The sequence below is a fragment of the Megalopta genalis genome, chromosome 12 (genome assembly GCF_051020955.1).
Source record: "Megalopta genalis isolate 19385.01 chromosome 12, iyMegGena1_principal, whole genome shotgun sequence".
Classification (NCBI taxonomy): Eukaryota; Metazoa; Arthropoda; class Insecta; order Hymenoptera; family Halictidae; genus Megalopta; species Megalopta genalis.
In genome coordinates, this window is record NC_135024.1 from 4,004,421 (window position 1) to 4,024,452 (window position 20,032).

The 20,032-nt window shown below is 38.5% G+C and overlaps 1 protein-coding gene across 2 annotated transcripts in view; it reads left to right on the forward strand.

Annotated features, from left to right (window-relative positions):
- Positions 1–18,551, forward strand: part of LOC117228977 (RNA-binding protein 38) — a 39,433-nt gene extending 20,882 nt beyond the window's left edge. Inside the window, exons 6-7 of one of the 2 annotated variants that reach the window (XM_033485097.2) lie at positions 11,750–12,120; positions 15,400–18,551. In XM_033485097.2, coding sequence (XP_033340988.1) covers positions 11,750–12,120; positions 15,400–15,560 — 532 coding nt within the window. In that variant the 3' untranslated portion in view covers positions 15,561–18,551. The remainder of the gene's footprint in view (positions 1–11,749; positions 12,121–15,399) is intronic. The other variant, XM_033485098.2, reaches the window with a different exon arrangement.
- Positions 18,552–20,032: the final 1,481 nt, after the last annotated feature.

Here is a 20,032-nt window from a genome sequence, read left to right on the forward strand (position 1 = left end):
CTCTCTATATTGTTCGTATAACGGCAGTTTACCACTGAAATTATAACGTTCGTTCTCAAATATCGATCGGGGCAGGTGACTCCCGTTCTCGGTTTTCGATGCACGCACCGAATTCTTCGATCTTCCCCCTCGTAACGACAGTTGCGTTCATGCTGGTCCTGCGGTGCGTGCATCGCACGCACGTATGAATTAGGAGGGGCGATTAAGCAACTTTGTCCACACGTTGGTTGTCGTGTTCCGTCGTAGCCGGGAGATCCTAATCACGGTATACGGCCACTTTGCGTCGGAAATCGAGGGTGGTCACTTAAATCGGTCACGAAAGGACAATGCAACCCCCTTCGTGACTAGAACACGTTCTTTCTTTCTTTCCTTCGTTCTTTCTCTTTTCAGATTTCATGCTGTCTCCTCTGGATTTCCCTATTTGTCAGTGAATATTTCTGATGTTGCATTAAGCCCTAAAAAGCGTAATATGCAAGTTCTTCGCTGACACTGTAATTTAGTTTTTCTTTTTATTCTTCTCTGCAGAATTAATTAACAGAACTGTAATTGTTATGGAACTACCAAATCAGTCAAAATGATTGGTTTCTGATTTGTTTCCGCAGTTACTGATTTTTGAAAAAATTAAATTAAAATTTAGTAAATTAAATTTTTGTTTAATACATTTTTCCAAGCGGTCTTTAACAAGGGTGTTTAATATTCTATAGTTTTAGGATTATTTTGATTTTATGAGAATTTTTGCGATCAATATTAGACACACAATAATATTAATCATGGCAGCTACAAATGCTGGTCAATTTTATTTACTTCTCAAAAAACTATGAATCACAATGAATCCCTTTATGAATCGGATTATCAGCATCAAGGGTGGACTTTATCCAGGAAATAATAACTTCTGCCAAACTTATTGTTAGTAGACGACTGAACTTTCCTATCAGTTTATGGGGGACTGCTCGAACTTCTCTATTTATTTCGCTGGCACTTAAGAACGTTGACAGTGTTACGTAAAGCAAACTAACACGGGGGGATGGAACAACAGGCAATTCCCAGGATACCAACCTCGCCGGATAACGGTGCGTCATAAACCCAACCTGCGCCTTTTTAGCGAGGATTATTGTTTTTCGTTTCGGAATATATAATCTGAAATTCTTCGTAAACGGTAAACTGGTGCACCCGTGGGTCTATAAAACCGAAATCTGAACTATTGTTTACTGTACCAGTATTTCTAACTTTTACGAGCTTGTTCTCTTTGTTATTGTCACCGTTATCTACAGGTCGGGTGACTTATGTCTACAGTTAATGGACCTAGTTAACAGTCTATAAATAAAACGTGATTTTTACGATATTTTCCTAAAATGATTAAGAGACTTTCTTTTTAAACGAGAACTTCATTCAAAAGTACATATATTGTGTAACTTGTACGAATTTGCTTGCAACAAACGCGTACAAGAAATAAAATATATTATATTTATTAGAAATAAAATATACACATTTACTTTTAATTGCGGTACTTCTAAACAAGTTCGTTAAAATAGCTTTAGAAAATTTTTTATCGACAGCTACTTCTTTAACACCACGAAGCACTAAAAGTGATTATTTTATTTTACTTTATAAAAATAACAAGAATGCATATGTCCAAGATATTTACGATCCTTATCGTAACATAAATATTCTGATGATAAAATAAATATTCTTATCATGAATTAAATATCCTTATCATGAATTAAATTTATTTGTCGAACATTTTTCGAGTAACGAAACTTATTGTTTTGACGTAGTCATCGTGTCATAGGAGTCACGTGTCTCTTTTTTGCAGAGTTCAGTTTCTCGTTAATAAATACTTCGAATACACCAATTACAAGCGCAACAAATATTTTAGTATGACCGTTGCTACTTAATGATCAACTATACGAGCGTTAATGGCGGCTCGTCATCTGGAAGCAGACATTTTCCAATCATCTAATAGAACAGTGGAACAGTAGGCTGCCTGTATATACGAATAGTACCGCTAATGAGGGTTCCACTGCAACCACATTTATCATTACCGGGCTCAAAAGTGGAACAGAAACAATGACGCTCGCTTCCAGTTGTCAGTACCTGACAGGTATACTTAATCCCCAGAGAAATTGTTCGACGCGTGTGTTTTCTCGCATTAGCGTAACCGTGGGTTTCATCGATCGTATGAAAGTTCTCCACGTAAGTCTCTTGTCGCGATGCCCTGTCGGCGAATTCGCGTCCTGGAAATTACGTTCATCATTAAAACGACAGCCTCGTTTGCCCGCTAAGGTCTCAAGGACGTAGGTATCGAACGATACACGTGTTATCACACGCTTCAGAAATTATTCGTTTATGTTTGTCGTAACCTCTTTGCCTCGCGTTATACGAGCTAAGCGTAGACGCTTCTCGCGATTATCGACGCGTATGTTAATGTACGTATAGGCAGTTTAACCCTTTGCACTCGATTGTCCACTCTAAAGGGGCATAACAAGATGAACATAATTGATGAACAGCGTTGTGAATGTTCGAAAGAAAGATCTGTTCTTTTTAATAGAAAGAAGTTCAATTATAATACAATGCATTTGGTTATTAACCTTTTGCACGATAACAATGAATCAGACCCATAATGAAGACTTAATTCATATGCTACTAGATATGAATATTATCCCTTTGTTCCAAATTGGAACAAAATTCGATTCTTCTGTTATCAAAGTTCAGGAATGAAAGTAAATGGTGACACAAGAAACACGGATTGTCTCGATCTATTAGGAAAATGATTAAGGATGAATATAATCAGAAGTTGAAAAAGAAATCGTAGAACAAAAGTTCTCTTTCTTTAGTTGACAAAAAATTACAATTTTCTGCATTTGATAATCCACGAAAGATCGCCGAATTGGCTAGGAATGGAAATAAAGAACCTTTCCGTGATGAAAATTAGTACTTTCGTCCAATGATCACTTCTTAGCATCTGTACTCTGTGCCACTTTAATTCTGAACGGTTCGATAAAATACAAGTTCGCGTAGAACGATTATAAAGTTCAGGGGAATTTTATTTTCGCAAACGGCTGGCGTCGAGCTTACGTTCTTGCTTCACATAGGTGCTCACGATACGTGAACGGCCTCGAGACTTCTCGCGTTCACCGTGTCCGGCAGAAACCATTCGGTCCTCGGCTGAGCATTCAATGCATATCTCAAAATTGTTCTAGTCTTTAACTCTGGAACATCAATCTTCCAGCCTGTGGTCATCAATCTTCAGCGTTTCGACTTATGGGAACAATGCAACAATGAAGAACAAACGGGATCTAATCAAGGTTTTAATTTAAAATCAGGACATAAGAAAGAAAAGTCGTGAGACAAAATATTGGCTTTGAGATTAATCGATTTGTTACGAATAGAACGTGGACTTGTGTTTATTTAAAAATTGAGTAGACGAAAGTCGTTCTTCATGTTTTATTTAAATATAATACTTTGGTATAATATTTAATTTAATAAAAAAAGTATATATTGTTCTTAACCAGTTAGATGCTATAGACGAATACACTAGTCACGAAGAAATGGCAACATGGTTCGCCACGAAAGTTTTTTTGCTGACAATGAGAAACGAGGCTTATCTCGCTCATAATCGTCTGCATTCAGAGGTTGGGCTTGTCCTGGAGGAAATAATTGACAATTCCGTATAAGAAATTATAGCAATTTCGATTAATTCCAGTTTGAATAACCGGAGCCTTGTACAATGTCAATATCTCTCGTTCGATATTTCGTGAAAGTCTGAAATATCTGATCTCAATTATTTCATTCTCATGTTCTCTATCACTTTCGCGTACACGTTCGGAATTATCAATTTTCAGAATACCCGTGATTAATTACACCGATGACTAGAACAATCTGATAGACCCGTAGGAAATAGTCACCAGTTTTCCGAGTAATCAAATTCTTTTATAGACAATATAATGCGGATAAAAAGACAATGTACATTTATGTCCGCGATGATCAAATGAAATAACGTGATGCACACGCACACAATTGCTTTAGAGTTTATATTTTTATTCGGCTCTGGAGCGTGGAATTTAAATACACCGAACTCTATTTTTACGCGGTTTCGATTTAACACGGTCTAGAAAAACAAATTCAACTTTCTTTTCACACGATTTCATTTGATTCAGCGCGATTAAAAAAAAAGTTACTCGATTCAAATTTCGAGGACAATTATCTTCATTAACTGTAATCTTCTAAACATATTTAGGGCGGTATTATTTCTCCATGTACGTACACGATGTCTTTTCTTACACGGTATTTTTTTATGCGGCATTTTTTACACGGTATTTTCTGGGACGTGGTATCTGCCGTGTAAAAACAGAGTTTGATGTATTACTAAATTAATCAGGCTGTTTTTAATGAACAGTTTCCTTTCGGTGTAATGAATAAAGAAATATCAAACTCCGCGAGATGATAATTTTGTTTAGATCTGCCGACGGTAATATCGTGGAATAGAATACATGTAAACCGCGACGTTTCGCCTCGTATTTGCAGATACGTGTGCATAATATGTAGCAAAACGCGTGGGCACTGGTAGAAGTATAATAAAACCGCGCAAAGTGGAAAAGAGTGGGGTTGAGGACACGCGAATCATACATAATGCACGGACCGTGGTAAAGATGCATCGACAAGATAAATCCAGTAGAAAATGGAGGAACGAAAAAAAAGAAGGATCTTTTAAAAGCAGATGTGTATTAATGCAAATGTACGCGTACTTCCAAGGTCTGGAGTACGGCTCCGAGCGAGCTGGATGTCGGGTCGTTTTGCGAACAAGATTAATTACAGAGATCGCTCAAAATCTTGAAAATCTTGCGCATGTTACGCTATTAATTTCTATCAGACTCCGCGACAGTTAACAAACGTCTAATCGTGCTCGTACAATGTAGCGAACTGTGACATTTTGTATATTCATATACGAATTTGTAAGACGGACAAAGAGCGAATTCGGTACAGGATTATGACATAGAATTTCGAAGAGTTATTATCGCGGATTATATGCATCTGTATTATTTACACAAACACTTTATTTGCCAGTAGCCTATCGTTAGATTTCTAAATGACTGAATTATGTATACGAGGAGCGCGATGATCATTTTTTAATAATTATAATTTATGCACGATATTGTCGTCAGCTTTGAACAATTTGTAATTTAAAACAGCGGAAAGGTTAACGGATCTAAAAATATCGATGAATTACTTTTCAGCTTATAAAGCTGGATTTTCCTTTTGTGTACACAAGATAATTTTAATAGCGAGAGAAGATGTGTTACAATATATTTCATTCATTCGGCATACCGTATCATACGATTCCAAGTATTTCTTCGAAACATGCTGCGTGACTTTCTCTAACCTGCACGAATACGTAATTTCGTAAACGCGATAACAAATGTTTAATACTCGTTAAAGCGATGGCCCTTTCGTGGGAACGGCTGTGTCCTGTCGCGGCTATGTTGTACGTGAATATTAAGGCATCGAAAGAGGCAGGATACCGATGGTCTTATTAATTTCCGTAAACGTGGCGCGGAGTCCTCGCCGGGTGGCATTGTCAGAACCGAGAAACTGGCTCCAACTGCCTGAGAAAGCATCTGGTAGCCATCTGGTAACGAGCCAAGTGTAATATTTTTACGCCGATCGGCGGTAAACTAATCTCCGTGGCGATCAGTCTGTGCTAAGAGAAAAAAGAACGAAAAAGCTGTAACAGGTGAAGTCTTCTACAGCGTTCGGCGCAATGCTAATGAAGTCTCGAAAATCTAGCTTCGCTCGCAGATCGTTGTCACCGATGCGGGCGCTGTTACGAGTCTGTTGCATAAGTTAGACGGAAATGTCTTTCCATTTTGAATAAGTTGGAAATAATTTCTCGGTACTCTTCAACCCTTTGCACTCGAAGCTATTTTAATTATATTTTAAACGTATTTTCTGATCTACGCTGTTTCTATTTTATATGATTTATTGCGATTTATGCATATGAAAGCCTATTGGCAAGTATAGAACTTGCAATTTTAAGAGTCTTTTAGGTATAAACGAGTCTGATACTATTACAATTATTTTGAAAAATAGTATAGCAATATTTAGTGGCGCCTCAGAGTCGCCACTCGAGTGCAAAGGGTTAAGTTCTTCGACTACTTCTAGCTTTGTATTCGACCTTATTCAGTTTCGTCGCAAATGCACCAAATCCGCAATCTACTTATCCGTCTCATGAATTTCTTAAGTATTTTTCTGGATACGGTAACTTGTTTCAAATTTGTAAGAGATTAGTCCTCGAATATTTCGCCAGGCTATCAGCCGTACTTGAACCAAGTGTTACAATTACTATCTCTCTTTCGACAGAAAAATAGCTGAAACAAATTGACTATCTATCTAATCTATTAACTCGTGTTTTCAAACTTCGTTGACAGACTTCGTTGATAATGGCGTTAGAAGCGAACCTCTGGTCTTATGACTTATTTTTCAAATTGAAACATAGTCGTTCGTAGGTTGCTACAGAAAAAAATGTCTGTATTTTCTTCAATGACTAAACATCGTTATCATGCAAATAGAATTCTGTTCATCGTCCACAGAAATGAATAGAAAAAACATAACAAAACAGCATTATCTCCAGTGACTAAATATTGATAGCAGAAAAATAGAATTCTGTTCGGAATCGAAAGAAATGAAATGGCTAACTATATCAATAACAGTAAAATAGAATTCTGTTCATATAGTTGAAAAAAAACGAATCGCAAACGTATTGTTAACAAACGTGGACTACGATGCGAATCATACGTGTATGAAAATTCATTTTCGCCATAACGCATTTCTGTAAATCGTATTAAGGTTTGCAGGACCTAAAAAATGCCAAGATCTGAAAATTGTAAGATCTGAAAATCGCAAGATCTAGAAAGCGTGGAAACAGATCGCATATTTCGTTACCGAAATTACTGAAATATCATCGAATTTCACGGAATAATAACAGCGAACGTGTGAATGAATTCCGTCGAAAATCATAATCGCGAGTCTAATTCGCCGCGACAAATCGAGGTGTTAATTACGTGCTGGATCAAGGCGAACGATTGGTCGAGCATCGAATCGCGCGCGAATTTTCGTGTCTCGGAACACGTGCTTAATAAACCGCGTCCGGCGGACACCAATCCGACGAGCGTACTATCATTCGAAGCCGCAGGACAATGTATTGATTTCCTTCGTGAACTGGACACTGGCTATTATCGATCCGTTAAAAAGTTCAGGGCTGTCTCCTGTGTTACATGTCCTTTAGAAATACGACTTTTGAGTCACCGGCTCGTCGCGTTGTTTCAACAGAGACGGCCGACAATTTTTAGCGGAAAAGCGAAAATATGTAGAGTTTCTCGAAACCGCTCGCCCGGAGCTCATTTGTTCGTGTAGAACCGCACCGTTTTTGGAAACAGATAACGTTTAATTATTTCGGTTTAATTGTCGCATTGCATGTCCCGCGATACGGAAACGGTCAGCCTGCTGCTCCGTTGGAACCGAAGGGTTCGAACCGGCGAAGAACGTTTCGTTGTTCCGTTATTATTTATTCGTTTTATCGAGCCGATTCGAGCCGAGCTTTTAACGACCAGAGAATTTTCATGAGAGATATATCGATCACGGTTAAATTGGAGAACGCGCGGCGGGAAGAACGACGACGGTCGGTGGCTGGTGAGTCTTTGCACGCGATCGTTTTGATCGTTAACAAACAAAAGAGCGAACAAGAAAAAGAGAGGAAAAGAGATAGAGACAGAGACACACTGGACGGTGCGTGGACCGTGTATCACTTTTCTTTTTTCTTTCTTAGGCATTGTGAGAATCTTAGGTACTAACGTTGTTGTTAGGTAATTCGTGTGCCGTGTGCCGTGTGCCGAGAAGTATCTTTTCTATTCGTGGAGTTACCTACATACACGTTTGTCGTTGGTTTGCTGTTGTTTTGCCGACACGTTCAGAATTTCTTTTTCTTGGATTTGTTGCGCATTTTTTTGTCACGCCTTAGTGATACCACACCATTTTCATACTGCGTTGCTTTCCCTCCACTTTCCCCTGGAACCTCTCCCCACGACACGTTCTTGCTCTCACACGAACACAAACCCACGCGTATACACGTATTATACACACACACGGACACGCTTCGTTCACACAGAAACATTTGTTTTCACGGTAATACAACCGCGAGCAGTAACACCGTGTCATTTTGTATGCAGCAGGAGAATTACACAGCGTCATCTCTCCCACACTCGTCGACTCCGTTATCCGATTTATGACGTGTACCGACTCGACTTTTTTTTTTATCGGGGAAACATTCATAGGCGATTATTGATGCTTCCGTGCCACAATTATGCAATCTAACGGACCTTCGATTTTTATTATCCCGTGGTCGCGAGGGCTTATCTTGCGCGCATCGTGTGCGTCATCGACTTCGATCAATTTCGATTGTATCCTGGTATAGAGCGTCATCAAGATCATTCTGTAATTTTTTCTCAAAAGATTGTTTTACCATTATTCAATTGTTTACTTGGAGCTGTACTTTCTTGAACAAAAGCAGCTCTTTTTTTTAATATAAATGTATCACGATAAGCGTACTCTTTTTCTTTTATTTAAAAACATAAAGTTGCACCGACATCTAAATAATTGGCGACGTGTTGTTTTTTTTATGAATATCTGTTAAAGCGAATAGCAGAGGTCTTCGTTTTTTAAAATGAAATTGAACAGGCTCTCAACATTCTATGATTATTTAAAACAGTGTCAATACTTTGCAGTTCGAGCTTCAATGTTTAATAAATAATTAGGAAGAAGAGGTTTACTAAGATCTTTGTTAATACTTTCTCGAAACCATCGGATAATGAAATGTTAAAACATTCAGTCGTATAAGAAAATAAGGTTCCAGGTAGAGTGTGCACACAAGTCTTTTTTTTTTATTTAATTCATTATTTTTAGAACTTGAAAGAAAAAATAATGTAAACGTTCCTCACAATTGATTTTTAAAAACCACGATTAAGTTACATCGATCTTAAACAATAGTACGACAGAAGCATCATTAATTGGTCGAATCAGTTTCGTTCATAAAAATTCTATTCGCGCAACTTTCGTGAAATTCGCGATCGCATCGGTGAACAGATTGCAAATTGAATTGATTAGTAGAGCATTCCAGAAGTTTTGCTAAATTGCCTAATTGCGGGTCTAATTGTACCGTTACTGCTCGCGTTTGATTGGCCCGCGTGAACGTGACACCGATGCATTATCAAAAGCTCTATCGGAGTACGCGTCGAAAGACAGCGCGGTAATTCAGTGACATACATATATTTTCGCGGAGAATCACGAGACTTTCTGTCATTGATTTTCCCGTGATGCCAGCCGATGATAATGATCGTTTGTTTTGCCGTGTTTCCGACAGTTTTCTGGCACGATCGCGGGATCGTGTGCGGACACGATCCTCGCGTACATTTATGCATAATGTCAAGTTCGAATATGTGTATACCGCATTCGTAATAATCGGCGGCGATTGTTATATCCGTTTCAAGATTTGACCGCGAGTTCTCGATATCGGTATCGACTGAATTAGGAAACGAACGCGACACGCGGTGGCATTTGCGTTTCAAATTCTTGACACATAGAGCATCACTTCCGTGAAACGTTTCATATACACGTTCATATATCCATAAATTACTCTACAATTCCTTTCCTTTTCATCCGTCTCTTTAGTCATTTTTTTTTTAACTGTACAAGGCGAAATGTACGGTTGGAGCAGTTGGCGTTCGTTGAGTTTCATTGATTGGATGATTGACAGTCATGGGAATTCATGAATCGCGGACTGCTCCAAGAAGAGCAAGTACGATTACGTAATAATCTTGGTGGACTGAATCGGAAAAAACGATCGTCGAGATCGGAAATGTTCAAAATTTAATTAAAAAGAAATTGAATAACAAGATGCTGGTGTTATTGGTTATATTTTTTATCATCTATGGTGCGTAATATTTTTGTTAGAAATCAGTATCTGAACTTGATTTACAGAAATTATTTGGTCGGTTAAGTTTAAATTAGTTACTCGATTTATGCTGAAATAGTATGTTCTTATTCACTTGATTTCTATAAAGTATATTTTATCATTTTATGTAGCTTCAATTTTGTTTCATTTGTAGTATCAATTTCAAGTAGTTAGTTTACTAAATTTTCATTCATGTAATTATAAATATACATGGGAATTTGGAATTTAATTTCACGTAACTTTACTCTTGTTTCATTAATAGTATTAATTTTAAGAAGTTGGGTTATAGCCATTTTTTAAATAACGAAGAATTTTATTAATATATTCTACAGTACATTTTACAATACATTTTACGATACATTTTACAGTACATTTTACAATACATTGAACAAACACCAAATAAATGAATAATATTCTAACTGAATGGAACACCAATGGTTTTTTCAATGGTTTTTTCCATTTTCATGAAAATTTCTTATCATCCGTTACGAGTATGGAAATTATTGTTTACAAAGAAGATAAGATTGAAGCGAACGAAAAAAACAAGTCTAGTTAACCAAAGGAAAAGGTAAACCGTTGGAATCGCAAATGTTAATTATCCTTTTACAGTGTCAAAACATTGAAAACGTTTAACATTCCTGTATAATTCCACGCAATCATTATCTATCGCTACTGTTTTCAAAATTGATGTCCAAAACATGGTTTCTACTTCAACAGAGACATTTAGAATCATTCTTTTGTACTTCAATCAATGCCACCGGTTACTATACGATATAGCCCCTAATTTCCAAAAAAATTTTACATCGTAATAGCTGTCCCACCCCACTAAAATACACTTTAAATTAAATGCCGTTGGGTCAGCGATGAGATTCAGCCGGTTTGCACCGGTTCGCGCGAACTGGTTCCCAAAATTGTTCGAGTTCGTCGAACCGGTAGCGAATGACACCCAACATTTTCCTACTTATCTTTCACACAATATGAGTTTAATCAGAACTCGCGATGAATTCATTTCTCTTATCATTTTTATCGCGTATGCAAAGTACATAAATAAAAGATTGGTAATATTAATTTACAATCGACATAATTCATTAAATTAATTTATTAGCTTTGAACTTTCGATAATCCCTTATCTTTAATAATTGTCATAATACAAAACAGTTCGAAAATACGCTTTCAATAATTTCAAAAGAAATCATAAAATTACGTCACTCAAGCTGATTTTCTAGTCAATTAACGAGATGATCGTTGCTGTAATAAATCATTTGTGCTCGAGTGGTGACCTTGAGACACCACAAAAATTTGTTACATCACGTTCTGAGATCATTTCTACTTGTTATCAAACTTGTTTATATTTATAATATCGTTAATGATAGTAAAAGTTTGGCCCCTCCATTATCGATGCGCAATTAAATATTGATTTCGATTTCTATTATTTACCACTGTTACGCCAGTAATAAAGCAATAAACACTAGCGGCTTGCGAGACAACGGGCGTAACAGTTAAGGGTTGAAACGGCTTCGAACGCAAGGGGTGAAATTTCCGCGAGAGTGCGAGCAGATAGTGAACAAGGCAAACCAATGGCATCACCGTTCCGTTAGCCTCTGGTAGATTGAATAGTCGAGCACGTAGGCGACCAGTCCACCACGATTAGAGCCGACGAGAATTCTCTGCATTAGATGTCTGAGTGCCGCCACGATCCGCCCGGGTCCGTTTGATCCGTTTAACCGTCGACCGTTCTCGTTTCAGGGTGCCACCAGGTTACGTGTACCAGTCGCCCTACCTGGCGGCTGCGGCGCCAGGTGGTTTGGTACCGCTTCCGACGACACAGTTGACCCACGCCGCGGCGATGGCGGCGGCGTCCCAGTTCTACGAGTACCAGAACGTCGCGGCCGCGGCCGCCACATATCCGGGGACGTCGTACAATTTCGCCGAGGCGTACCCCTATACCAGCGCAGCCGCGGCCGGTATGTGTTTGAAAACTGTCCAGAGCAAGGACAGCAACGGGCTGATACACCACCATCAGCAGCACACCTGCAGCAGCCACACGGTGCTGGCGCAGCAACGATTGGAGAAAGCTCTCCTGCCGCCCTTTCTGCCGTCATTGCTACGTAGCAACGGTAGAAAACTATTCGAGAACAGATCGCACCGAGTGAGAGAAGCACGCGTGGGCGGGAGAGAATGCGAGAGAGAGGAGAGAGAGAGAGCGAGAGCGAGAGAGAGAGAGAGAGAGAGAAACGGACGAACGATATAATTTTATCTCGGAGAATTCATTTTCCTGGTTGAAGTAGAGTAAAAAAGCTCCGCGACGGTGTCAAGCTCGAAGATTCCCGCTGAAAAGTCGCGTTCCTTTCTCTTTAGAATGTTCCGCGGTTTCTATTTGATTTCACCTCCCCTTCTTTCTTCTTTTTTTTTGTTTCTTTCATTCGATCTCGTTGTTGCTATTATTTTGCTCGATCGCCAAGCATGGTGGCTCCAACTCGTCTCGGATATACACGGACACACGTGCACAGTAAAGTCTGATACTTTCATTGGAGATGATTAGCGAAAGCGATGCATGCGAAAGCTACAGCATTGTTATTTCTTTGTGCGTTGCAAGGTAGATCTAGACACCATTAACATCGTTTACGAATTGCTGCACGCGTCGATCTCACGGTTTTTTTCTTTTTGATCAGTCACGCGTCTAGTAAATTCTCCCTAATTGACGCTCGGATTGCACGCGAAAAGGGACAATTTTGGAAGAGGAGATACGATTATTCGAGCCTCGCGGCTTGTTTTTATAGTTACCGATTGTCAACAGTTATAAAAACGGGCCGCAATGCTCAAATAATAGTCGTAACTTCTCTTCCCAAATTGTCCAATTTAGTGGACAATCTGAGCGTCAATTAGAGAGAATTTACTGTACAGTAATGTCTCCCTAATTGACGTCCAGATTGACCAGAAAAATGGACAATATGGGAAGAAGAGATCAAAAATGGCCCAAAAACCCCAAAAATCGACCGATTATTCGAGCCTTGAGGTTTATTTTTACAGTTATAGATTGTCCACAATCATAAAAACGAGCCGCTGGGCTCGAATAATCGTATCTCCTCTTCCCAAATTATCCAATTTAGTGGACAATCTGAGCATCAGTAAGAGAGACATTACTGTACAGTAATGTTTTTTTAATTGACGCTCATATTGTCCACATAAATGAACAGTTTTAGAAGAGGAGATATGATTGTTCAAGCTTTGTGGCTCGTTTTTTACGGTTATCGATTGTCAACAGTTATAAAAGCGAGTTGCAAGACTCGAATAATCGTATCTCCTCTTCCCAAATTGTCCATTTTTGCGCACAATCTGAGCGTCAATTAGGGAGAATTTACTGTACTTCGATTCACAAAGTGCTCGAGAATGTACATACTAATCCGGCTCGCGGTGCCTGATAGGCAACAGGCGACGACGATCATGATCGTCGCGTCCGATCCCTCGTGATATCTTGTATGCAATTGTATGATAGTTTTGTTTGCTTTTTTTCTTGGTAGCTAGTTTCGATCTTACGCGTAATATCGGTTTCTAATGGCAATTTCTTTAGTTACTCATCGGCCCATGTATATACTAATTCCAATCGTTTTGGAACTTGTTCAAGTGACCGGATTTCTTGCTTCGATGCGAGAGATTTTCATTTATATTAATGCTTATTACGTCGTGAGTTTTGTTCACTGCTTCGAAGAAGTATTATTGTTTAAACGGATCGTGATCGCGGGAACAGTTCGAGACTACTTAAGGGGCTTGAGTTTTACCTGTTCGATCTTTTCTAGCGGGAATCTTGCTGTACGAATCCTTTCTGCTCGTTTCACCTGTCGCTTCTTCGAATTGAGTTCTTGAATGTTCTGTAATGTTGATGTGTTTACATTGGATTGTGCTGTTTGTCGCGGAAGTTTTCTCGAATTTCGAACCACGCATTTATGCAGTTAGCAGGAGAACTTTCTGTAATCTGTTTCTCGCGGAACTAGGGTAATTGATCCGGTTACCGTGGGGTGACCAAATGCTGTGCCTTTGGTTTGTTTTTGGGCATAATTAACTTTATATTTATCGAACGAGACATGCTAAATTTTTTTATTCAAAATTAGACAAAATAAAAGAATAAACAAATTTAATATGTTCTGTTCGATAAATATAAAATAGTAATTATGATAATGTAATAATAATAATAATAATAATAATAATAATATGCATGAATAAAGTTAATTGTGCCCGAAAATAAACCAAAGGCACAGCAATTGGTCACTCCACAGAAATCGGATCCGCTACCCTATAACGAAGCAATTCTCTATACGGTCGCGTTTTTCGTACGGTCGAAACGAATGTATTCGATCGAGCGAGATCGTGATCCGCGCAGACGTTGTTCTCGTTTACATTGGAATGATTTGCTGTCTGTAAAACACAGGTACAAGATCAACGAAATGGAAACGCATCATTGCATGGTTTACGCTGGCTTCGCACTCAACACGATGAATATGCAATTTTGTTAATGCTCCGATGTGCTGTCTACGGTGGTGGTGGAACAATTGTCACGATAGATGACAGTAGTCTATAAGCTTTCATTTTGCAATACTAGTGTCTTGCCAAACGTTCGAAATTGAATTGCGAAAGCATTCAGGCATAGCCATGGAACAGTTACGAACCTCTTTTGCAGCACTTGTTCGGAATGAAACAGTGCAGTTAACCGTGTACAAATGAAATATAGACGCAAGATTATAAAGTGCATCTTTAGTAGGCTTTCCATAGAGTCCTTGAACTTTTTAAGTTTTTAATTTTTATCTTGTGTGTTTTAAATTTGACCAATCGTCATTACTATATATGCTGTTAGTAAATAGTATAATAGTATATGGTATTGGTAGGATTTGTTTGCATATCTTTTATTATTCTTTTTTTTTGATAGTAATCTATGAAGCATATATACATTATGATTAAATTCAATTATAAATTTGGAAATTCTTGTCACGTACACAAGATATATATTTTTAACAGTAGATGTATTTTTTGCAATTGATACAACAGAGATTTTGATAAAAATTTAGTACAGCAATAAATTGCACAAACAAGGTTAAAGGATGATGCAAATACAAGACGAAAATATTTGTACAGACCTAAATGAATTCGTCGGTAATTAAAGATTCGACAATTTTTCATCGCAATTCGATGATCTTTTGATCTTGTGAAACGGTGTATTTGAAAAATCGATTCACATTTATCAACCGAGACGTACGTAGCCCTTCAGAATAAAGTTGCACTGTATCTTCTTGTCAAGCAGGAAACCTGAAAAGGTATTCCGTATCAGAGGGTTACCTGCACAAAAGCAACCACTTCGCGGGACAAACAGAATCTCAGAATGCCGTTTGTTTTTTTCTTTCCAGCAAACGCAGCGGCGGCCAGTTACGTGACACCATACGCGTACACGACGCTACCAGGTGCAGCAGGGTTGCCAGCAGCAGCAGCTGCAGCTGCAACAGCGGCGGGTGCTGCGTTCCCAGGTCTCCCATACCAAACAACACCTCAAGAGGCGAGATTGCAGTAGGAGCCGGACGAATCGCCGCGAACACGGTCGCGACCGAATTCCGACTTAAAATTGCGATCAAAAGAACTCGATCCTCGCCGCATTAAACTTCGCTCTTCGCCTGTACTCCGCGTGCGTCCGCCATTTTGGATCCGGTCCACCGGAAAGCCGGAGGAACAGACACCGAAGAGGACGCCTGAACGAAGCGTTCAGCAACGGCGACTCGAACGGCACACACAGTTTCTTACTAATTTAATCTTCAATCTTCCCCACTTTAATCTTCCTTCCTACGTTTCTCCTTGTTAGGGCCTGTTCAGTGGACCTTCGGACCGTACTCTAACTGTTAACACGAGGAAACCGGGACAGGAATCTGCGATACGTTAGCTAGCGTTTAGAACACGTCCGACCTAAGGTACTTCGTGCCGTAGCGAACGATGTTGCGTATTAGGCTAAGCGAACTAAGTCGAGGAACATTCGCGGTAGGATTCGTTCGAGATCGCGTTTCTTCGCATCGAGGATCGCCACCGTGAAACATCCTCCAGCTTGCAACTGTCTGTACGCATCGTCGCCGCTATCCAAGATTTGTTGTAAGCTTCCCGAGGAGGAAGTTTTTTTTTTTTTAAAATGTCGTTTTTACGCTTTTACAGATATCTGTTCTGAACTTCAGAACTTTTAGTCTCACGAGGTCGCCGAGGCCATCATTTTCTATTTTATGCGTAGAACAGACGGTCAGCCGCGTAATTTATAACGACACTGCGGAGGGACTTTTAATTCACGAAAAATTGGTTCATGATTTGAAATCATTTCTACTGGAAGTTGCGTAATTCGGACACGGGGAATCAGCGGTATTGATAGAATTTTATTTCGACTGGGCATTGTAGTTTCGCGAATGTTTCACGTACTTGTCGTTCAGGGGGTGTAACCGTACACGAGCGACAGGGGGAGGACGTTCTAAGTGATTCATTAGCATGAATTTTGTAGACGCTTTTAGGAACGACGGTCACGTCGCGATTAAATCGAAGTGTCGATGTTGCCTTATACAATCGCTTAGAGGCGAGTTTACTAAGTGTCTTGATAGACGATGCCTTTTTCGCGTGGCTCGCGGAAGCCACCGAAACGGACTGATCAACGATTTGCGCTACGAATCCAACGAGGACCAAATGGACGAACAGCGGAGTCGATCTCGCGAGAAATCACAGAAATCGCGAAACACTCTGTTGCGCGGCTCTGTCGTTCTCGCGAAAACAAAGAACCGTTGCTTCATTTCTCCCGCGCAAAGGTCGCTGAACATCGATTTTTATCTAGTTTCGACTCTCACTTATCGTAACAAATTCTCTTCGAATACTCTTGTTTTATCATCGGATTAGCTGGAGACACTTTTGTCCTATAAATTCATTCCGTTATTTCCGGTTTACGCTTGGCACGGGGGAACTCGTTCTATTCCCGTTCGCGAGTTCGTAAATCGGTACCACAATATTGGCATATATTTTTGCGTACGTTCTAAATGCAACTCGATTTTTCTATTATTAACTTTTCCGGGAGGATGTGTCGGGAAGAGTGTCGCTAAATTCACCCGCGTTATTTCGCAGTTCGAAACCGAAAAATAATTTTAAAGGACTCGGGAGCTTCCGAGAGTTTTCTCATGCATGTTTCTAAATTGCAAACATCGATATATAAACCAATTGACAATTGCCAGCGTAACATAAGATGGCCGTATAACAGTATGACCGTATTAGTTGACCTGTTTTTTTTTTGTTAGGGTGCATTAGTAAATTAGCGACACTGTCCCAGCACTTTTGTCACTCTACGAGAAACGATCGACCGTTCGGATCATTGATCGACGACAAACCGAACGCGAGAATTTCACTCGTCCAATTCTTGCAAAGTAATCTGGTGCCTTAATTAGCACGGTCGAATAGTCTTAATGGTTAGAAACTAGTCAGTGATTCGTTCGCGCGAAGCTATTCGTTAATACGTGCGTATCGGGGGGCAAAGGTAATAATAATAATGGAACGGGGGACGACAAGATGATGTGGAAAACGAAGATGGAGGAATAACTAGCTAGCGAGGAGGGTGACGGAGGATCGGGGCTATGAAGAATGAGACTGTCTAGTCCTAAACCCGTCGAGACCTTAGACGAGGTACACTCGATTCGTTAGAATATTAAGTAGACGTTAATACGCATGAAGCAACGGAGGACGAAACCAAAAGTCTTGTAAAAAGTTAGCGAAACAGGCGCTGTTAGAAAGGTTTAATCTTAAGTATTAATTATTACGTAACCGATCGATTAAGATAATAGGAAAATAAATGAATACCATTGATATTATATTCTTATTACTATTATTATTATTATTATTATTATAATTATTATTACTACTACTACTACTATTACGTATTAATAATTATTATTGCTATTATTATTATTGATAATATTATGATTATTATTGCTATTATTATTGATAATATTATTATTAATTATTATCATTATTATTATTATTATTATTATTATTATTATTATTAATTATTATTATTATTATTATTATTATTATTGTCATTGATTATTCATTATTGTTCATGTACTTAACGACGAAGCGGAGAAAATATGTGATCGGGCGAATATATTATTTGGAAGTGACATATCTTCCGTCGCGATTAATGGGAAAACGAAAACCGCGATGAACATTTTGTTTCGATTACACTATAATCGTTTCAAATATCCTATATTCGTAGGATTAATATTTGTAATATATCATCTGTTATCTCCAGTAATAATTATAATGTACACACTATCGAGAACGTGTTAAAAAAGAAATGGAACGAAATGGACGAATTCTATCATATCGTAAAGGGACGGAGAAGAGAAACGGACGCGTCCTGGTCATAAAATGAATCGCGACTCTTGTTGTCTGTTGCTTTTGCACGTCACCTGAATTCTTCGCTGGAAGACAAAACACGAACTTTGATTACCGAAAAACGAAAAAAAAAGGAAATAAACTCTCAATTTTCACAAAAGTCCCTCGTTTGATTCTTAACTTTTCTTCCATCTCGTGTACTGTAAGCAGAGGAAAAACTTACGTGGAAGTATTGTTTTTATTCAATCAAGATATATAGATTTTCTTTTTATCTTTTCAGTACTTAAAAATTTGTAATTTTAATTCTACATTTTTATCGTTACATTAAAACGTTATTATAATTTAATACAGATTTTCTGAGCCGAAGTAAATTACTTGAATCTTTTTGTTTCGTTGTGATTATATAAAGGAATCATGTCATCTGCAACTTTCATGATATCAAAGAAAATTATAATTATTTATGTTCAAACCTCACTTATTGTTAATCCCATATGTATAAAAAAATGTACACTCTTATGAAAGAGATTTACTCGTTATTGGAAATTTTAGAGATACCGTATGAACTTCCATTTTCCTGGTGCAGTAAGCAGTAGGAGCTTTGTCGCAGCGATGGAACTCCATTTTGTCGTTTTTCATGGCTAAAGATAATCCTAATGGCTCTGTGGAATGGGATGATGGGCGCTGTGGCGAATTACAAAATCAGCGAAGAAGAAGCCGTTCTGGACATCTAAGTTAGCGATAGAGCAAAAATAACCAGTCACGCCTTCTAGTGAAATAACTCAGCGATTTGACTCCCCTTTGAAAACCTCCATAGATTTATCACTCTTTGAAACCGTGTCATATCCACCAATTTAGCTATGGCCACAATCATACTGAAAGTTGTCAAAACTAGTTGAAATTTGAGCTCACTGAATTTTTACAAAGCATTACTTAAATGTGGATATTTTAGTAAATTCTGATCACAAAATCTTACATTTTTAATTCATAAAAGAAAAAAAGTAATTATGTTTTGGATTAATTATTTATGCAATATACAGGGTGTTCCACAATTATTTTAACAGCCGAAAATGAGAGGTAGCTGAGGTCATTTGAAGTAACTTTTTCCTTTGCGAAAATGCAATCTGCGGCTTTGTTTACGAGTTATTAACGGAAAACACTGACCAATGAGAGGTGACGGCGCGAAGTTCGAGAGCCCGCAGCACGAGGCTTTGACCGATGGTCGGGACGGACTCGAGCCGCGTTCGAAGTATTGAACAAATCACGAAGCGAGAACTTTCCGGACTTTTTTTTACTACGTAACAGTGATTAACACGCTTATTATTTATTAAATTAGCTATGCGAATCATTTCATATGTTGACCTTGACATAACCTTGACGTAACCTTGACATAATCTTGATATAACCTTGACAAAACCTTGATATGTCAAGGTTATTGATAATATTCTTCATATTTCTCTAACAAACATATCCCTTACGTCCTTTAACACGATTATTATTTTATTAAATTAGCTTTGCGAATCATTTCATATGTTGACCTTGACATAAGCTTGACGTAACATGAAATGATTCGCAAAGCTAATTTAATAAATAATAATCGTGTTAAAGGACGTAAGGGATATGTTTGTTAGAGAAATATGAAGA